Source organism: Sebastes umbrosus, chromosome 22 (assembly GCF_015220745.1).
Source record: "Sebastes umbrosus isolate fSebUmb1 chromosome 22, fSebUmb1.pri, whole genome shotgun sequence".
Lineage (NCBI taxonomy): Eukaryota > Metazoa > Chordata > Actinopteri > Perciformes > Sebastidae > Sebastes > Sebastes umbrosus.
In genome coordinates, this window is record NC_051290.1 from 12,552,186 (window position 1) to 12,571,108 (window position 18,923).

The 18,923-nt window shown below is 39.7% G+C and overlaps 3 protein-coding genes across 8 annotated transcripts in view; 1 reads left to right on the forward strand and 2 right to left on the reverse strand.

Annotated features, from left to right (window-relative positions):
* Nucleotides 1-6,189, reverse strand: part of gba2 (glucosidase, beta (bile acid) 2) — a 17,808-nt gene extending 11,619 nt beyond the window's left edge. Inside the window, exons 1-2 of one of the 3 annotated variants that reach the window (XM_037758289.1) lie at nucleotides 6,049-6,189; nucleotides 5,175-5,844 (exon numbers count right to left, since the gene is read on the reverse strand). In XM_037758289.1, coding sequence (XP_037614217.1) covers nucleotides 5,175-5,368 — 194 coding nt within the window. In that variant the 5' untranslated portion in view covers nucleotides 5,369-5,844; nucleotides 6,049-6,189. Of the gene's footprint in view, nucleotides 1-5,174; nucleotides 5,845-5,958 lie in introns of those variants that run through there. The other 2 variants (XM_037758290.1, XM_037758291.1) reach the window with 2 other exon arrangements.
* rgp1 (GP1 homolog, RAB6A GEF complex partner 1) overlaps nucleotides 1-13,164 on the forward strand; it is a 17,603-nt gene extending 4,439 nt beyond the window's left edge. The window contains exons 1-10 of one of the 4 annotated variants that reach the window (XR_005205184.1): nucleotides 7,487-7,684; nucleotides 8,192-8,307; nucleotides 9,547-9,680; nucleotides 9,886-9,969; nucleotides 10,217-10,366; nucleotides 10,776-10,922; nucleotides 11,163-11,290; nucleotides 11,394-11,571; nucleotides 12,430-12,714; nucleotides 12,837-13,164. Coding sequence is in view for 3 of the 4 variants with exons in the window: in XM_037758293.1 (XP_037614221.1) it covers nucleotides 8,192-8,307; nucleotides 9,547-9,680; nucleotides 9,886-9,969; nucleotides 10,217-10,366; nucleotides 10,776-10,922; nucleotides 11,163-11,290; nucleotides 11,394-11,571; nucleotides 12,430-12,653 (1,161 nt within the window). In the remaining variant the exon portion in view is untranslated. Of the gene's footprint in view, nucleotides 1-7,486; nucleotides 7,685-7,784; nucleotides 7,965-8,191; nucleotides 8,308-9,546; nucleotides 9,681-9,885; nucleotides 9,970-10,216; nucleotides 10,367-10,775; nucleotides 10,923-11,162; nucleotides 11,291-11,393; nucleotides 11,572-12,429 lie in introns of those variants that run through there. The other 3 variants (XM_037758292.1, XM_037758294.1, XM_037758293.1) reach the window with 3 other exon arrangements.
* An 18-nt stretch (nucleotides 13,165-13,182) lies between these two features.
* On the reverse strand, nucleotides 13,183-15,564 carry LOC119481422 (microseminoprotein, prostate associated). Its single transcript, XM_037758297.1, has 3 exons — nucleotides 15,447-15,564; nucleotides 15,256-15,364; nucleotides 13,183-13,930 (listed from the first exon to the last, which is right to left on the reverse strand). The coding sequence occupies exons 1-3, from the start codon at nucleotides 15,553-15,555 to the stop codon at nucleotides 13,759-13,761; spliced, it is 390 nt and encodes a 129-aa protein (XP_037614225.1). The 5' UTR covers nucleotides 15,556-15,564; the 3' UTR covers nucleotides 13,183-13,758.
* Between the last annotated feature and the right edge of the window lie 3,359 nt (nucleotides 15,565-18,923).

The following is an 18,923-nucleotide window of genomic DNA, read 5'->3' on the forward strand; positions in this document are numbered from 1 at the left end:
CTAACTACAGTCATGTGTTGCAGGGTTATGGATAGGCATGCTCTTATCAGATGGGTTTATAATTAACCACCACAAGCAATATGTGCAATTGGTTAACATGCTTTTTTCTCCTTTCTTGTTTAACAGCTCTTTCCAAGCCTTCAGCACTGGAACTGACAGTGTATGTGTAACATGTGTGCATGAATGTGTGTCTAGTTGCAGCACTCGCCATCACACTAGGGTTGTGGTGTAAAATATTAATTAGGCTATGTTACAAGAGGTTTCAAACAGCTCCCGGAAGCCCCGAGGCCTGAGGGCTCAGACGATCACAGATAACGCGAGTCATTAGTCTTCATTTATGTTCTGAACTCTGATCTCGGACATGGTAGACTTTATGCTCATAACGCCAAATAAAGTAGAACGCTGCTGCTGGGCTGAGGAGTTGTATTTTAGTAGACAAGTTATTAGTTCAGCACAAAACAGGCTGCAACGCTAATAATACCTCTTTGAGTGGGGCGGCATAGCTAACCCATTATTCAGTTTGTGATAAAAGTGCCAAATTTGGTACATGTATAGCTTAATATATTTCTAAGAAATCTGGATAATGGGTCATTGCAGACATGCATCATTTTAACTTTTAGCTCCTGGACTTTGAGTGGTCCTTGAAGGGTCTCTAGAGGGTCCCAGCAAAATGAGAAACAGATTTAGGATGCCACAAACATGCTTACTGTCCCAATGTCACAGACTGACCATAATGTATCTGCAGCAAGCTTACGGTTGGTGAACAGAATGCCCAACAAGCTATCTACCATGCTACCTTATGATTGACAGGTGGCTACCACGGCATTGTCCGGTCTGGGTGTTGTCCGCATTTTTGTCTTACAACTTTAACCGGTTGTACTTAGCTCCACCCTCTCGTGTCACTTCTGGTTGCAACAACCAAGATTGCGATTGCCGAACTCAAGGCTTCAAAACGGCAGTCCACAAACCAATGGGTGACGTCACGGTGAATAAGTCCACTTCTTATATACAGTCTATGGTATTAACACCGCCAGGGATCATGTTTACACCCACATCCATCTGTGGTCTGAGGCAGATTTTATTGGGCTGACAAACGGTTTAGGAAGCCCCTCAACTGAAAGAAACCAGAGTACAAGCTTCAACAGAAATAATGGCAGCGTCAGCAACCATTTCTGTGTTGCTGCTTGGAAAGCAGGGTTTTCCCCAGGAAACTGCTCAGCAGGTGCTAAGCCACTCAGATCCTGAAGCATCTCGTCGCTGCAAGAAACCCTGGTATAGCGACCTAATATTAATGTGGCTCATTAACTCTACAATATGTGCAGCATCAAAAACCAAAACAGGTAGAAATGTAGCTTAGTGCTCAGCATTATGACCTCGTTTACACACCAATATAATCAATAACGTTTCAGCCACAAAGGGGGCTTTCTCCTTGTTGCGAGGAAGATCCCATGGAATTGCAAAACTGCTGTGCATGCCAGTGCAGGGCCGGACTGTATTGCAAACAATAACTTAAGCTCAGCCCAGAGGAACAACAATGGTCCGCCGATGCAGCTCCACTCAGGAGATGAATAGGATCAGTTAGAGCGAGATATTTGAAGCCATGGCAGGTCGCATTATTGTCAGGATCTTGTTGTTTTGGCGGGTTAGCTGGAATGCAAACAGTCAGTCCTCAACCTGATCCGGCTCTGAATCCAGGCCACAGTATGCTAAACTGAATCTAACCTGTGTGTGTGTGCTCAAGCTGCCACCTTGTTCACCACCACAGTCAAGACATCACTAGTGTTTATCCAATCACATTCTTACTTTTCCCCTCAAAGCTTCTTTATTATAAAATAATGTATGAACTTATTGTTCCACAACAAGCTTGTTTGTTTTAGGTACAGTATGCTGTACAAAAAGCCCAGACAATTTACAGTATTTCTATATATTTTTCTAGCAACAGGCACTTATATAAAGGCCTGTATGGTGAACATTTTGTTTGTATTATAGTAATCCTGTATTGCTACACCACTCACTCAAATGATGAAGAGCTGGAGGTGTGGCTCTATGTGGGTTTAAGACTATCCAAACAACCTCCTCCTACTGCATAACAACTACCACATTAATCTGTGCAATAATTGACTAATGTTGCCATGGCGATTAAGCTGACAAAGACACACTTTTGCAGTGGCCTGAGCTAAGAGTGCAGCAGATTTGCAGCAGCATTGCAACAGATTTCTGAAAAGTGACGCAAGTTTGCGGTTAACTGTTTAAACCGTTTGAACTTGTTGGATCTCAGCAGAGCACTAAGTAGAAATAATGCGCCTCACCGTAGCTTGACTTATTTAAAGTACATATTTTTTAGTCATCATTAACAAAAAAAACACATGAAGTTCAAATCACTAAAGAGCAGGCCTGACGGACAGATGACCACCACACTCCCTCTCAGGATTGAAATGATAAGTGTTGCTGGCCGTGCGCCCGACGGCAATCCACTACAGCTTCAGAATGTATCACTTAACATCTCGGATGTCGGGAGGTTGTTGGCAAAACAAACACGGTCAAATGTTGAGATCTGCGCTGGACTTTTTTTCTATAACTTTAGGGTGACTATTTGGCTGCAGAGATTTAAGATGTACTCTCTGGATACTTAACAAGCAGACATTTCATGTTTGTGGGACTGTAGGCTAAATGATGGACCCCCTCAATCCTACTGCCTTTATTGCTGGAGAGGTTTAGAAGTCTTGGAGGAGTAAATAACCTGCACAAACATAAGGAATCCATTGGTACCAACCATGTCATGTTAGCTTGTAGAGAAGGAAGCTAAATAACGCTACTAAACTGAAACTAAATTTTGGCGAGGAAAGACTTTCATGGCTATTTTCAAAGACCTCAAGGTATGTTGGGTTCAATGGGTACCCACAAGTCTCCCCTTTACAGACATGCCCACTTTATGATAATCACATGCAGTTTTGGGGAAAAACGATGCAGTTTTTTAATGCCGTATAAATGTGTTATTTTTGCCTAATGATAATATTTACATCATTATTCTCATTTTCATTGAAAAACATATTAAAATGATTATGGTGTCATTTTTGCGGCGATCTGTACCAAACAAAGATGTTTTTGTAAGTCTGTAGAATATGATGTGTAGGCCAGGACATCTCTATAGCATATTTAATTTAATATGGTATTTTGACACAGATTTCACCTTTAACAAATATTGCGATTTTAACAAATACTGCGATTTGAAAATTGCAGTAGGCCTCTCTAATTTGCTGGTGCAGCAATATCGAGGCAAAATCCTCAGCAAGAAACACCAAGAACTATCTTATCTGCATTGGAATAGACTAAACAAAACGGCAGACCATGTTGCAAAAGAGCCTTTCACCCCGTTAATCGGGTGTTTAAGGTTCTCCTCTTATCTGTACGCAGAGTCTAAAACAAGTAGACACAGCAACTAACTTTGTCCTTTAACCATGATAAGAAAACTATGCCTATCAGTTTTAAATGCAGTAGGAAAATGAACTGGTTTGATACTGTTGTAATGCTTCTTACTGGGTTATTGTGATGAATGCTGAAATTAGGGCTGGGTGATATGGAGAATATCAAATATCATTATATTTTTTACCAAATACCTCAATATCGATATTGCTATTGCTATTGTTGCATTTACAAAATATCTACACTATTATATTTTTGATAAATAATCATCAGTAATGTGTATATAATGACTACATGGGTATAGGGAAATAATAGAACAGCAAGAACAGTTTGGTAAGTTTAGAAAAATCTCATCACTTTACTGTAATGTATATAACTATATTACGATACCCAAAATCTAAGACGAAACTAGTCTCATATCGCGATATTGATATAATATCGATATATTGCTCAGCCCTAGCTGAAATGTATCTTTTTAACTGCAAATTAAACTGCCGTAATGTGGACAATTAAATGTTTTATATTATTGGAGTGCATGGAAAATTCAATATGATAACTTATGGCAGAAGGCGCGGTTGCACTTCACACCTGCTCCCTGTTGTGGGTTGAGAAATATGGCACTATAGGCTAATGCCTCCCCTGATACGACACCGTGGAAACATTCACGGCTGAGGCCATTAACATGTTATATAGACTAAAGGTTGCTATGACTTATGGATGTATAAACTGAATGCAGCCTGTGTCAGCAGATGAAACAATCTCTTGTGGGTGGCTAACTTCATCTATCATAGAAAACAAGGTGTGGACCTGTAGACTATGTTGATTTTTAAACTGCCATAGGTAAATAAGTCATACTACCATACAGGGCCTAAAATTATTTTTTTTTCCTCACGTGCCACTGTGGCAGGTCACTGAACATTTCTACTAGCCACACAATGTTTTTGTCCGTCACTTCTGAAATCTATGTAGAACGCTTTAGAATCGTAAACACTAGGACTGTGTTTTGGCAAGAATCTGGTGACACGATAGCCTACATATCACGATACAGAGGTTACAATTCAATATATTGCGGTACTGTAAGCAAGGCAATATATTGCGACTTTTTAAAATATCTAATTTTAGGAAAACTGTCACAGTATAAAGAACACACCGCCATATGCATAAAGATCTAGTAGAGTCTAGTAGAGTAAATTATTTTTTAAACTTTTGTATGCAATCAGAATAGTAGGATTTGCTTTTATCACAGAGGACACATCTCTTTGCAAAATAAAATAAAGTATTGACTGAGTTGATCTTTGCTTTTAAACTATTAAATAGAAATCAATACACGGTTTTTGAGAATCGATACAGTATCACAAAACATAATATTGCAATACTCTCTATTTTGATATTTTCAGTAATTAGTAATATACAGTATGTAACCTTAACCCCTGACTATTTTCAATTTAGGAATTGCTTTTTAAAACTAATATTTGTTAATATAAGGAAAACCTGTCTGCCATGGTGGCAGGTGACCTGCCACAGCCAATATTTACCCTGTATTTGGCAGGTGGCAGGTGCTAATTTCATTCCCTGCTCCCATATCAGTGTCATTTTTTAAGGTTGGTCCTTAATTTGCATCTCCTCTGTAATGACTGGAAATGACTTGATAAGGGAATTTTTTCCAGAGTCATCTCTGCTCAGTCTACTGCATGTAAACAGAGTGCATTTTGTAGAGTTTTGTACTGTACATGAATGAGTGAATGTCTCACCTGATCCCCAGCCCGATGTGCTCCAAGACATTGGACAGCGAGACATCTTTTGCTTGAAAAGGCTTTCTCTTCTCCTTGAACTCGTGTGCCAGACAGATACGCCATCCCTCCTTGGGCACTCCATATCCCATTTCCTTGGAGACATACCTGCTCATGAGGTCTGCCGAGGATTGCTCACCCCACTCTGAAGTCATTTTAGCAGCCAATGGGGAGCTTAAAAGTATGTATGAATGGGGAGCAGGAAAAAACACTTGTGATTACAAATCAGGGGATTTGTCACCACCAGCTTTTTGTCAATGGAATCAAGTCTGTCACCGTGGAGCAAAAACACTGAGGTGCAAATATATGAGTGGAGCTTCAAGGAGTCATTCCTGTGGAGTGAAACCGGTTCTCAGACTCACAAGCTCTGAATACCTGCAGGGAAATAATTGCTCCTTTGAGTAGAAGGTCCCAGTGCCATTATAATAAGATTGTTATCCACAAGAGACCTCTACAGCTAGAGGGAACTAGTTGCAAGCATCACTATCACTCTCACTCTCGGGATTCTTGCAGAGATGTGCCTTTTGCCGACCCTTTTGCATGGAGTCCGGATGTGCCTGTGCTGTCAGCAGCTTGGAAGACCAACAGGAAGTACTGAGGATGCAGATCTCAGTGGGTTTAGTCAGGACACCTACAATGAGATCAAACAAAAAATGGTTAAAAAGGCAGTGATCACATTTTACCTGGTGTAACCTGCAGGAGGCCAAACAAGCATCTGCATGCTGCATAACATGAATCATGTAACCTTAGCTGATCCAGTGTAACAGTGGCTAACTTCACTAGCGAACTCGTCATTAACAGCAGCAGAAAAGTGTTGATTTTTGTTGTAAAATACCAGATCAAAGGCGTCATTCCTCTGTCAGGTCCGGCCCTGCTGTAGTTTCTGCTAGCACGGCTCTCTGTGTTATGCAAATACATTTGTCACTGGGCAACATTTTGCCCTCAAGCTTATCTCTCAGGTAACATTTTCTCTCAGGCTGCCTCCTTTACACAAGATGAGCCACTCCAAAACCTCAACCAAAGCTACTAACCCAGGGGTCAGCAACCTTTACTATCAAAAGAGACATTTTAGGCAAAAAAAAGAAGAAAGAAATCTGTCTGGAGCCGCAAAACATTTGAGTATTGTGATGAAGGTAACACAGTTTATAGTTTGAGTATATAGTATATAAGTCTAATGCAGTGAGGGCCAAAGAGCAAATGTACTACGGAGTATTAGGGCCACATTGAGGGAAAAAACGTCTGAGATTTACAGAATAAAGTCATAACTCTACGAGAAAAAAAGTCGTAATATGAGAATAAAGTCATAACTTTACGAGAAAAAAATCGTAATATTATGAGAATAAAGTCATAACTTTATGAGAAAAAAGTCGTAATATTATGAGAATAAAGTCATAACTTTACGATAAAAAAGTAGTAGTATTACAAGAATAAAGTCATAACTTTACAAGAAAAAATACGTAATTTTACAAGAATAAAGTCATAACTTTACAAGAAAAAAGTTGTAATATTCCGATAATAAAGTCATAACTTTACAAGAAAAAGGTCGTAATATTACGATAATAAAGTCATAACCTTACGAAAAAAAATAAAACGTAAAATTACTACTTTATAATATTATGACGTTATTCTTGTAATATTATGACTTTATTATTGAGATCTCAGATTATTTTTTTTCCCTCAATGTGTTCAAGCAAATTGAATTTAATTTAATTGAGTGGTTAATTGTTGGAGTTTGATTGAGTCAAAATCAGCAACAGCTTGGAAGTAAATGATGCCTGACAAGCCAACTTGAGGGATTATTAAAACCCTTCTCCAGCAATGCCGCGGCTGAGCCTGTACCATTCTTAAATAAAAGGGGGGATTTTATTCATCCCCACTTATTATTCTTCCCTCCAGTTGACAAACATCGGTTCATTTTGATCAATATACATGTTATAAAAGCCTTATAACCCGACGTATGTAGAATATGATGTGTTGAGTGCACAAAAACATTTTTCTATTTGTAGATAAAGAGCTTATGCCTCCCTACAAGTTACCATAGCAACAGTCCACCTCTCGTTTGCTGTGCCACGGAACGACTTCTAAATGGCCAACCAAAAACTATCACTAAAATTGCACACTGCTGTTTTATATAATATATAATATGTTTCATTAAGAGTGACATACCACTAGGATGTTAAACAGAACATATACTTAAAGAAACAAAAATCCTGACTCTTTGTTTGTTATAATGTAGGTAGTTTTGTTTCCCTGTGTTAGTGATTGGTCGTCCAGCAGCGGATGTAGATCATCTATAGCTAGATGTGTTGTTTACTGTAGCTGTGAATGCTAAGCTAACCAGATGTCTGATGTCTAGTTCTTCTGGAAAGACAGTCAAATTGTGTGTGGTTTTAACCGAGAAGTAACATTTAGGTGCACCCTGGTGATAAGACAACGCAATAGTCTTGCTGCAGTAACGTTTGAGTTACAAGGTATGTGTTTAAATGAGCCTTTAAAGAGCAGCTATTAGCAAGCAGGAGCAAACTAGTTAACTTCTGTGTGCAGGCTGACCAGCTAATAGACATCAGATCATAAGTTATATATGTTGTTTGTTGTTAATAGATTGTGTCAAGAGTCAAAGGGATTACTCACAACCTGGAAAACCAAAAGCTGTTCTTATTAATTGAATAGAATAGAAAGCTTTATTGTCATTGTATTAAATACAACGAAATTCACAGTTTGCCACTTCGAGGCAGATAAAACATATAACAGGTAAAACACACAGTTATAAAGCAAATAAAACAGGTAAAATAGATGTAATAAATAAATATAAACAGAAGTGTTACACTAGAAGTATAACATATAAACATGAGTGGATTTAAGGCAATGCATACTTTGCAGAACATATTATTGTTGTGTTTAAGTATGTTGGTGGAAAACTGAAGTCTTGCTATTAGTGATTTGATGTGGTAACGTATTATGTTATTGGTGTGTTACAGATGATCGAGGTGGTGGCCTCCATGGCCAGAGGCCCTGTGTTTCTAGCTGGGGAGCTCATGGAGTGTCTCATAACTTTCACCAACCCGATGTCCCACCTGTCCACCTCTGCCAGCTGGTAAGATTAAACTCCTTTCACTTCTTCACTGAACATAGACATGATGGTACCACCTTCTGTCTCTGCATTTGTAGTGTACTAAGGACTGGTACCCCACTACTGGCAATTGCTATGATTTTTTTGGGGGAGGTTGATGAGAATTTGCCATGAATTATAAATCTAAAATAGAAATTGTCTAAAATATATCCGTTTTAAAATGTGCAATTGTTCACAGCATGAAGAATGTGTGCAATGCAAAAGATGTGTGTTAATGTAACGCATTGATATATCGATTCTGAGACCTTAAAGGGACTATTTGTAACTTTCAAAAATGCTTCTTAACAGCGACACCTGTGGCCTCGACGTCAACGAAAGTCAGCGTCGGGCTCGCGCTTGCACGCTCTAAATAGACATGAACGAGCATCGCTCAAAACAGTGAGGCGACACAAGTCAGCTAAAACCACAATATCACTCTATATTTCACCTGCTTGGCAGCAATGTTAGCTGACGAGACGAAGGTCTCTCCATGAATCAACGCTGATCCTAGTGTTGGCTTTTCCTGCTGGCTGAAGCAGGAAGAGAAACGTTATCGCCTCCGAGCGCGCCCGCAGGGAGACACCGGCACCCGGTCGGAGACGGTAACGTTTCTCTTCCTGCTTCAGCCCCGCTGATAACGTTTCTCGCTGCGGAGCCCCGTCACTTCACAAGACACGGAAAACCTCTGTTGGCCTGGAGAAGCTGCAGCATTTATTTATGCACAAACGTCCCCTGTGCATTCACTAGATATTCTCAGAGCTAAACTAACTCTTCTGCAGTGTGGAGTGAGCGCGCGTTCACGTCTAGAGGTGGAGCGAGACAGCGAGAACGCGCGCGGTGTATGAGTGAAGGCAAGCAGGCAGAGGAGGAGAGACTCTGGCCACACGCGAGCGCGCATATGTGAGCATGCATGTGTCCCGACCCGGTACATTTATACGTTTAAAAAGTTACAAACAGTCCCTTTAAGTTAATGTAACATGCAGAGTCCATTGGGCTGGATAACAGTTCTGCTATCTACTATATATGGGACTTTTTTTGAAATGTTTCTTTTGAATTTGTGCATCTGTACATCATTATTTTTATGCATCATCTTGACTGTTGTCTAGTGTCTTGTAACCCCATATGGACAGGGAGCATGTGATGCAGGACACTTAAATCAATCATTTAACCAATCACTCTGTAAACGCCCTTGTGTAACCCTTGTGTTCTCTGGCTGTGTCCCAGTGAGATGCTGGCATGGGCCAGTGCCCAAATCCACTGCCAGTTTCATGCGAGTGAGAGCAGAGTGGCGCTGCCGGCCCGGGGCAACAAACAGGATGTCCAGGCTGAGAGCAACACAGTGCTTATTCCAAGCAGAGGTTAGTGGGGGGAGGAAAAACATGTAATCTGAGATAAACAGAAATCATTATCTGCCATTTAAAACATTCATTGAAGTATATTTGTATATATTTATATGTGTTGTGTTTTAAATAAACAGATTTAAAAGGTTCTGGATATTATGAGCATTTCTGAATAGCCTTATTGCTTAGGTATCGGCTCAATACTAATTCCTTTCTTCTGCAGGAGAGCGAGGTCAGTGTGTGCTGGACACACCACCTAAGATATTATTCTGTGATCTGCGCCTGGACCCCGGGGAGAGCAAAACCTGTATGTGTATACATTGTCTAAAAAAAGTGAAATCTTCTTTTTTATTGAGTGTCATAAAACTATAACAAATGAATACTACTTTTAAAAGAAGAAATGAAAACCATAGTGACATGTTTTACATAATAGAGATTTTGAATGTTTCATATCTAGTAGTTTTTCCCAAATGTTCATACAACATTTATAAATGAACATATTTGTGTTTGTGTGTGATTCAAACAGTCTGACATGCGTACTCCCTCTCCCACAGATTCATACAGTGAGATCGTGCCCATAGATGGTCCTCCTAGTTTCCGAGGTCAGGCGGTGAAGTACGTCTACAAACTGACCATCGGCTGCCAGAGAGTCAACTCTCCTATCAAGCTACTCAGAGTTCCCTTCAGAGTGCTGGTTCTGCAAGGTGAGATTCATTTGGACTCCTTTTAATTTCAGTTGCTTGCATTTTGCACTGCAAAGCTTCCAGCGCTAATGAGGTGTGTCACTTACACTTTGAAACCACGGAGGAAATGATTACGTCTGCTTTAACATAATTTGTGGTGAAGAATAGAAAGAGGAAAACTACAGCAATAGCCAGATAGATGCTGTGAAGTTTTCTTCTACACACTTAAGCAGGTAACACCCAAGAAATGTTTTTGTGGTTAGTGAAGGGAACCAGTTTATTTTGTGATTTACCATGCTCTTGGGTCTGTAGAAATAAGGACAGTTTAATGCTTTTCTTACAAAATGGAGTTGCAACAATTAGAGTCATGTTATTTGTCTTCTGTCACACACAAATCTTGAATGTTGTGCTTTTCCTGTCTAACCTGTAGGCATGCCGGAGCCTCCATTTCCCCAGGATGAGGAGGTTTCCCCCTCCAACCCGTTCCTGGAGGAAGAGGAAGCGAGCCGCAGGGATGCTCGGCCTTTGGAGAGAGCGCTGGACATGCTGATGGTCAACACCTCAAGACGCTGCTCCCGTGAGTCAGATCTCTGTCTCGCTGGTCTTTGCTATAGTTTTTAAAGCACTGTGTTATTTCACTGTAGTTGTTTTGTTTTTAACCCAAAGAATGATCCGCTTTTGGTGTGTCACAGTAAATACTGTGGACCTCTAAAATATACTTGTATTCTACTTTTAATCTTCTTTTCTGAATTATATTTTCCACAGGTTTTTATTTGGATGTACACATTTGACTGATGTGTTCCTTTGTGTTGAACAGACATGTTTAATATCACCAATATGCGTGGGAAAGTGGCAAAGTTCTGCATCTTCAAGACCGTTTACAGACTCGGGGAGGACATCATCGGCACATTCAACTTCTCAGAGGGAGACATTCCCTGCCTGCAGGTGTGTGTTCGCCGTTCTTGTTTTTGTGCATTGCTGCACTCTCCGGTTTTTGGACATTAGTTTTTAAAATGTTAATTATAATATCCGGTTTAATGTTCTACAGTATTCAGTGAGCCTTCAGAATGAGGAGGAGATCCAGGAGCAGTACCAGCAACGCCCCGGACAGGTCATCAGTGTGACTGGACACGGGCGACACATGGAGTCCTGCCTCCACACCGCCTCCAGCCACTTCTCTCTCCCCATCCCCCTCAATGTCACGCCGGGTTTCAGCACAGACATAGGTCAGTCCTCAGTAGACGTCTCAAGTGATATTTCAGACACCACAATTTTTTTTTCCATTCTTGCAATTATGATTTATATTTACATTTAAAAATTACACTGATGGGCCTGATTGGCAAAAGATCTTTATGCATTTATTTGGCCAAACATGAAATCTCAGACTCCACTACCATGTCTTGTAGATCAGTGTCATCATAGTGAAAATAGCTTCTTCTTGGTTGTTAGATCTTTCATTAATAGAATGTTTCGTGAACCATCGTTAGACTAAATGTTAATAGAAATCATTCACACATCAAATATGGAATATTTTACACATCTAAAGTTAAAAGCAAATTTGTCCCACTTAGGTACTTAGGTTCAGCGTGACATACACTTTCTGAGGATATCATTATCTCTGATGTCCACCGTGAATAAATGTTCATAAATCCACTTTGAAATCATAGAAAAAATGCTTCTTATGACTTCAGAACGTTTTTATGTTTTCTTCAGTACCAAAGTAATCCAGTAACAGTTGCCTGTACATCCATGATTATATTGCAAACAGCAACTGCTAATAGATAATTCAGCATACTTTTAATGGTGCCAAAAATTGCTCTAGATAGGGCCATTCGAGTTTTCGTGTCGACAACTGTAGGTCGCCAACACGCTTGGCACACGGGAGAAGTTTCAGTTGGTTGCAATCTGCAACCTCACCGCTAGATGCCGCCAGATCCTACACATTGCACCTTTAAGAGGTTAATTAGGCTTGTGTTAGTGCCTTTTGATGAATGTATCAAGCTCTTTTTCTAACTCTACAGTATGCAAGAACTTGTTAATCACACATCAACTTAACAATCCAAATTTGAACTCTGCTTGTACAGTGATACTGAGGTGGCGCCTCCACTTCGAATTTGTCACCGCCCGGGAGCCCATGGAACCGCCCACTGTTCTGCAGAACCAATCAGAGGTCACAGTCTGGGCCGGGGCAGAGCATGTCGACGTGGATACCTTCAGCTGGGATCTGCCTATCAAAGTCCTGCCCACCAACCCGGCCTTGGCATCCTACATGTCCCACTTTACAGGGACCAACAGCATTAATATTTGACCCGTTGTGTGTGTGAAATTGTGAATGTGAGATAGTCAGAAGTGTTTCTGAGGGTATTGACGTGTGTGTGTGTGTGTGTGTGTGTGTGTGTGTGTGTGTGTGTGTGTGTGTGTGTGTGTGTGTGTGTGTGTGTGTGTGTGTGTGTGTGTGTGTGTGTGTGTGTGTGTGTGTGTGTGTGTGTGTGTGTGTGTGTGTGACAGAGAGAGCCTGTTTTTTTTCTTTCCAGATGTGTTAGCACAGAGGTGCACATTTCAGGAACAAAGGAGCATTATTTTTGTTGTTGTTTTCATTGTATATGCAGAGCCAGTGATGGATTCCATATGTATATTATGCAACCTATGTTATGCCTTTTTCTTATGCATTTTGCAGTGCATCTTAACTCCATATGCATCTTTCTTTTTGGACCTCATGACGCGCAACTATCTCCGTGGTTGATGTGCATCTCTGTATTTATTTCATTTTTTTATTTCTTTACTCACTCACACACTTTGTCTTTTTATGAAAAAAAATGTTTCTTATTTTAGTTTTTTTTCTGCTTGAGCAAAGGCTGTGTTGAGATGTAAATACTACAAGAGAAAAAATAAATAAAATGTGATTTAAATTTGATAGATTACGTGTGAGGAAGTCACTTCACAAAACATGTCTTTTCTTTGTAAACAAGATTTTTATTTGGAGGGTAAATGAGTTACAGCAGAGAACAGGTCAAATTCAACAGGAATTGTTATATATATATATATATTAATGTATGTATATATTTGCTTATATTTACAATAAGTCATTATTGGATTATTTCAAGAATCGGGCAAACAGCTTACTGTAATAACGAATTTCAAACATACAAACATACATACTAAATTTGTTAATGTGGTTCATCATTTGGTGCTCAGTGTTAAAAATAATCTCTGCTGCAGTTTTACTTAAATATATTTTCACAGATATATTCTCACTCACATTTCCTTCATTGATAATACAATTTAAAAAAAGTACAGATGCTGTTAATATTAGTACAGTATGTGTATAAAGTGGTTACTGGTATTTAACTATTGTGAGTATTGGTTTCGCAGGCAAACAGACTGAGCAGATGGTCGCTGGTCTGAGTGGGTTTCTACCCGTCGAGCTGGTGCTGCAGCTGAAGCGATCCGTGGCTGGGGTCCCGGATGTCCTCGCCTGGGGAGCAGGGCAGACGGGGGTCGGCTGTCTGGACCAGGGACACTTTGCAGGACACCTGCTCCACCCGCACCTCACACCACGCAGGGAAATCCACCGGCTTCTGCACCCTGGACCGTGAGTTAAAGGAGAAGAATGTGGCTTTTTGCACTTTTTCAAGCACTCTTATAAAACACTTTTCCTTCTTTGCACTCCCCACTTTATTCTTTGTAATGTGGGACTGTAAACTCTTAACTCTATTGGAAAATCAACAGAGGTTGCAGGTTATGGAGTTGATCTTCCAAAACAGTCAAGTCTTAACCCTCATCCTTCCGACTGGGGTCCCCGCAGACCCCAAAAATATACTTTGTCATATCTCACAGGTGTTTTAGTTTATCCAATTGTTCATGACTTTGTCAATCAGTTTGTTCCTGGTGACTTCTTGTCATTATTTTCTGTTTTTGTTTTAATTAATGCTTTCTAAAAAAAAAACAATGTATTGGGGTAGCAGTTTAAATAGATAAAATAGAATAGATAGCCAACATGTTTTCCATGAGTCCTGATTTAAAGAATCACACACTATCAGGGGGGTAGGGGCACTGTCAGTCATTTTGAAGGAGACCGACACAGATCTCCTCATATGCTCCATCTATTTTAGTTTTACACAATATGCTAATTAACTGTTACTTTCCTAAAATAATAACATAACTAATAATGCTTTGAGAAGATTTAAATTTTGCTATGATGGTTGTTTCTTACAGTAGTTTATTCAGTCGGTAGTCCTTGTATATTAAATAGGTTGGTAGGATGAGGATTAATGCAAGTGGTGGAAAGTACGTTTACTCAAGCACTGTACTTAAGTAGAGTTTTGAGGTACTTGTAATTTATTAAATTACCTCCATTCTATGTTACTTCATACTTCTACTCTACTACATTTTAAAGAGAAATAGGGTCGTTTTTATTCTACTACATTTAACCGACTTATTTTTAAGTTATTATATGAAGCATATGATCAGCTTATAAAATATATTGTAAAATTTGTATCTAAATTATTATCCCAAAAAGTATATAAATTAGTTTCACTGAGCCTCAGCCAACTTTAAAATGCTGTTTACATCAGAAGACAATAATATAATTAAACACTCTAAGGTCCATTCTGCATCATGACTACTTTTCCTACTTACACTTATATTTTGCTGCTAGTACTTAAGTAAAACTTTGAATGCAGGACTTGTCTCAAAGTGTTTTTAAATGATAGTATTGCTGCATTTACTCAGGTAAAGAGCTTGAATACTTATACACTGCAACACAAATGTCCCCATGAAGACATATCAATCTAGATCCACCACTGTGAAGTAACTTGTACTACTTTGTGCAGTCTCTCTGAAGCTATAGCTGCAGTACAGTAACTGTGGTCATCCGGACACCAAAACACACAGGTTGTTTGTGAACTCACGTCTCGCAGCAGCCGACGCCGACGGGGTGCAGACAGGTGCATTGCATGCAAGCGTCGTCCATCCAGGATTCACCCAGCGAGTAGTGCCTCCCCTCGAACACGCACAGTGCTGGAACAACACACGGCAGTCAAAAAATGAACTCATAAAGATTTTTTTTCAAAGTCCAGATAATATTTTAAAGAGATCTCACCTCTGGAGTTGAAGTGGCACAACATGGGTGCAGCCGACCCACCGCTGGTCCACAGGAGAAACCCTGCAGCTGCAAGCACCCAGTTGACCCCGGCGATCTCCATCTTCATCTGGTCTGGTCAGCTTCTGGTTCCTCTTCTTCATTTGCTCCCCTATTTATACATCCTGGGGCTTTACGACCACGGCGTGGAGGGGTGGTCAACACCGTCATGTGGCCCACAGGCCTGGCTGAAGAAGGTGTCAGCGGTGCCATCCATTGGGGAATGAGGAGGCGGTGGTCTGTGTGGAGGGGGGGGGTGAAGATCTTGGCGCTGTTTTGGCACTCCGGAGATCACCTCGCTTCGCTTCAGCGGGCATGAACCTCTAAAGTGAGAAACAATGACACATCCATGTGGTGACTAAGAGATGGAAGGGTAGGAGAGAGGTGAGATGGAGGGCAGGGAGAGAGAGAGAGAGAGGTGACGTCCAAGGAGAGGAGGAGGAGGAGGAGGAAGAGAGAGAGAGGGATGGGATGGAATTATCAAACATGATTCATCTCCATTCAACCTCTCATATGGTTATGTCGGCCAGGTCGCCGTCCAAAAACTGAAGAAGTGACTAATGCACAGCATGTAAAACACATGCCCTAAATACTGATCTGCTGAAATTAATAAATCAAATTTCTAAACTAGAAATATAGAGTTAAAAGAGCTTCAGATGATCTACGCAGGGTGCTGTCAAACTAAAGGAAAACCTTGAATACATAAGTGGAGAAACATATCATATGCGCAGTATGCTTCCATACATGGCACAAGGAGTCACTGAATAGTTTGGGGAGTATGAAAATGATGTAAATCAAATGCTATGGCCTAACGGTAGGACAACCATCCACCACCATAATCATTTTTTTTTCTTTTGGAGGAATGATGTTCATCCCGCCAGTAGAATTCAGAGACAATGTTGGTTTTTCCTTTAATTTTTCACCCATCTGTATGTTCATACACATTAGTCTACTCTGTAGTCTGTACACACATTTCTGCAGCAGGGGCCTGCTGTAACCTCTGAACCCTGTCGACCTCGGAAGAAATACCTCATATTAATATTATAATTATTTAATCGCGATTAATCACACTTTTCTATCTGTTCAAAATGTACCTTAAAGGGAGATTTGTCAAGTATTTAATACTCTTATCAACATGGGAGTGGACAAATATGCTGCTTTATGCAAATGTATGTATATATTTATTATTGGAAATCAATTAACAACACAAAACAATGACAAATATTGTCCAGAAACTCTCACAGGTACTGCATTTAGCATGAAACATATGCTCAAATCATAACATGGCAAACTGCAGCCCAACAGGCAACAACAGCTGTCAGTGTGTCAGTGTGCTGACTTGACTATGACTTGCCCAAAACTGCATGTGATTATCATAAAGTGGGCATGTCTGTAAAGGGGAGACTCGTGGGTACCCATAGAACCCATTTCATTCACATATCTTGAGGTCAAGGACCCCCTTGTTATGTTAATGCGCCAAAGAAATTTGTGGCTTTAGGACAAATTTGTGTTAACGCGTTACTATCACCTTAACTTTGACAGCCCTAGATATTATATTTATGTTTTAGATTAAATATCATATATTCAACCTCTTTTTAGTAGAGCTCAACTGATATATCAGGGGATGGATATTATCAGACAGTATTGGCTTTTTATGAGTATATTAGTATTGATAAATTATTAAAAACACACAATATTGCAGAGAACAAAACACTTGAAGTAATTTAGAAAAACAGTAATTAATGCACAGTTTGAACAGCAATGTCTCACATCATCTTTATCCACTGATAAAGGCGAAAGCTCTGGAAAAAAACAAGTGAGTGGACATTGTGATAAGATTTTTTTTTTGTCAAATTGCTATTTCCAAGGTCAAGAATGAATTTTCAAGCTCAACTTTAAAGAATAAATCTATTATTTTAACACTTTAATACAGTTTATTAAAGCCAGTATTTGTATAACAACTCGTATCACAAGATCATAACCAAAAATCCATTTGCTTTTGTTCATAATTTGGGATATATATCCTTGATTTCAGCCCCCAAAATCCAGTATCTAGTGGGATTTATTGTACTGTATGTTGTGCAGACGTGTGCATTTCTGTGTGATCTTAGTGTTCCTGCATCCCTGGAAGAAAAAAGCAAAATGTCCGAAGTGTACAATGTGATCTGACCTGACCAAGGCCAGCCAAGCCAACGAAACATTAGCTCATCTTCTTCCAGTTGTTTGCTGTCGGCAGTCTGAGGTGCGAGATCATAGGAAAAATCCTCTCAAGCCTCTCACAAGAGGCCCCGGGGCCTCATAACACAGGGTTTTACGTGCCTTTTCTCTGGTACCCCCACAGTAGTCGGAGAGTGTTGATAGGCCTCCCTCATCAGTCGGGGTTGCTTCTCCATTCATTCGATTTGTATGACTCACAGTTGCCTCTCTCAAGCTGTGCATTGTTTCTATGGAGACGTTGCAGTTCAAGCACTGTTGTCATTAATAAGAGCAATATACAGGTAACAATAAATAATAATAACACCTGACAGCAGAGATGGTTTGAGCGTGAGGTCAGTTTCCTCCTTCAATTGATTTTATTCAGATGCGGTTTCAGAGGATGGAAGATGTTTTAATGGCTGAACTTTAACTCGGGTGGTGCTGACCTCTTCAGAGCCTGTGGGTCCCGTACAATACCCCGACGATGAGTTCACACCCTGATTTGACAACCGGTTGTCGTCAGCGTTGATGAAAAGGGAGGACCTCATCAAAACAAAAGATGAGGATTTTCCTGTCGAACGCCTGTTGCCCTTCACAGATATGCATTTAATTGGTGACAAGTGTGTTTTAATTGGGGAGAACTTTCTGTTTGAAAGTTTAAGGGGCTGTCGTCATGTTTTGTGTCATGACTGTTTTCGTAGTCATTAAATATCTTCCATGTAGACAAACTGTACCCTAAGAGGCTAGTAAACTCATGCTTTAAAGATATTCTTCTGCGATATGATTAATCTACATATTTCTATAACTATGTTAATTGCAGCAAATAATCATAAACATACATAGTACAATGCAATTTGACTAGAATGACTAGTTCACATTACCTAACATCAATTTATCCACAGTGTATTTTCTTTCATTTGATCTTTCTCATCTCTCTGATACCATACAAATAACATATTTATACAACTGCATGTTAATTTACTTTTATAACCAAGATACTTAAAAACAATATAATATTATACATGGAGGAGGTGTAGCTTTTAACCAATTGTTTTTACGTTTTTAATCAATCATTTAAGCATATAAATATATGGATAAAAGGAATATGGGTATAGAAAAGTAAAGGTGCTTAATAAACTCTAACATAGAACCATTTTAACTTTATAAACTGTTCATAATGGTGTATGCTAGACCATATGGACCATAATACAAGAAATATATACTTTCAATTATGAAATAAAA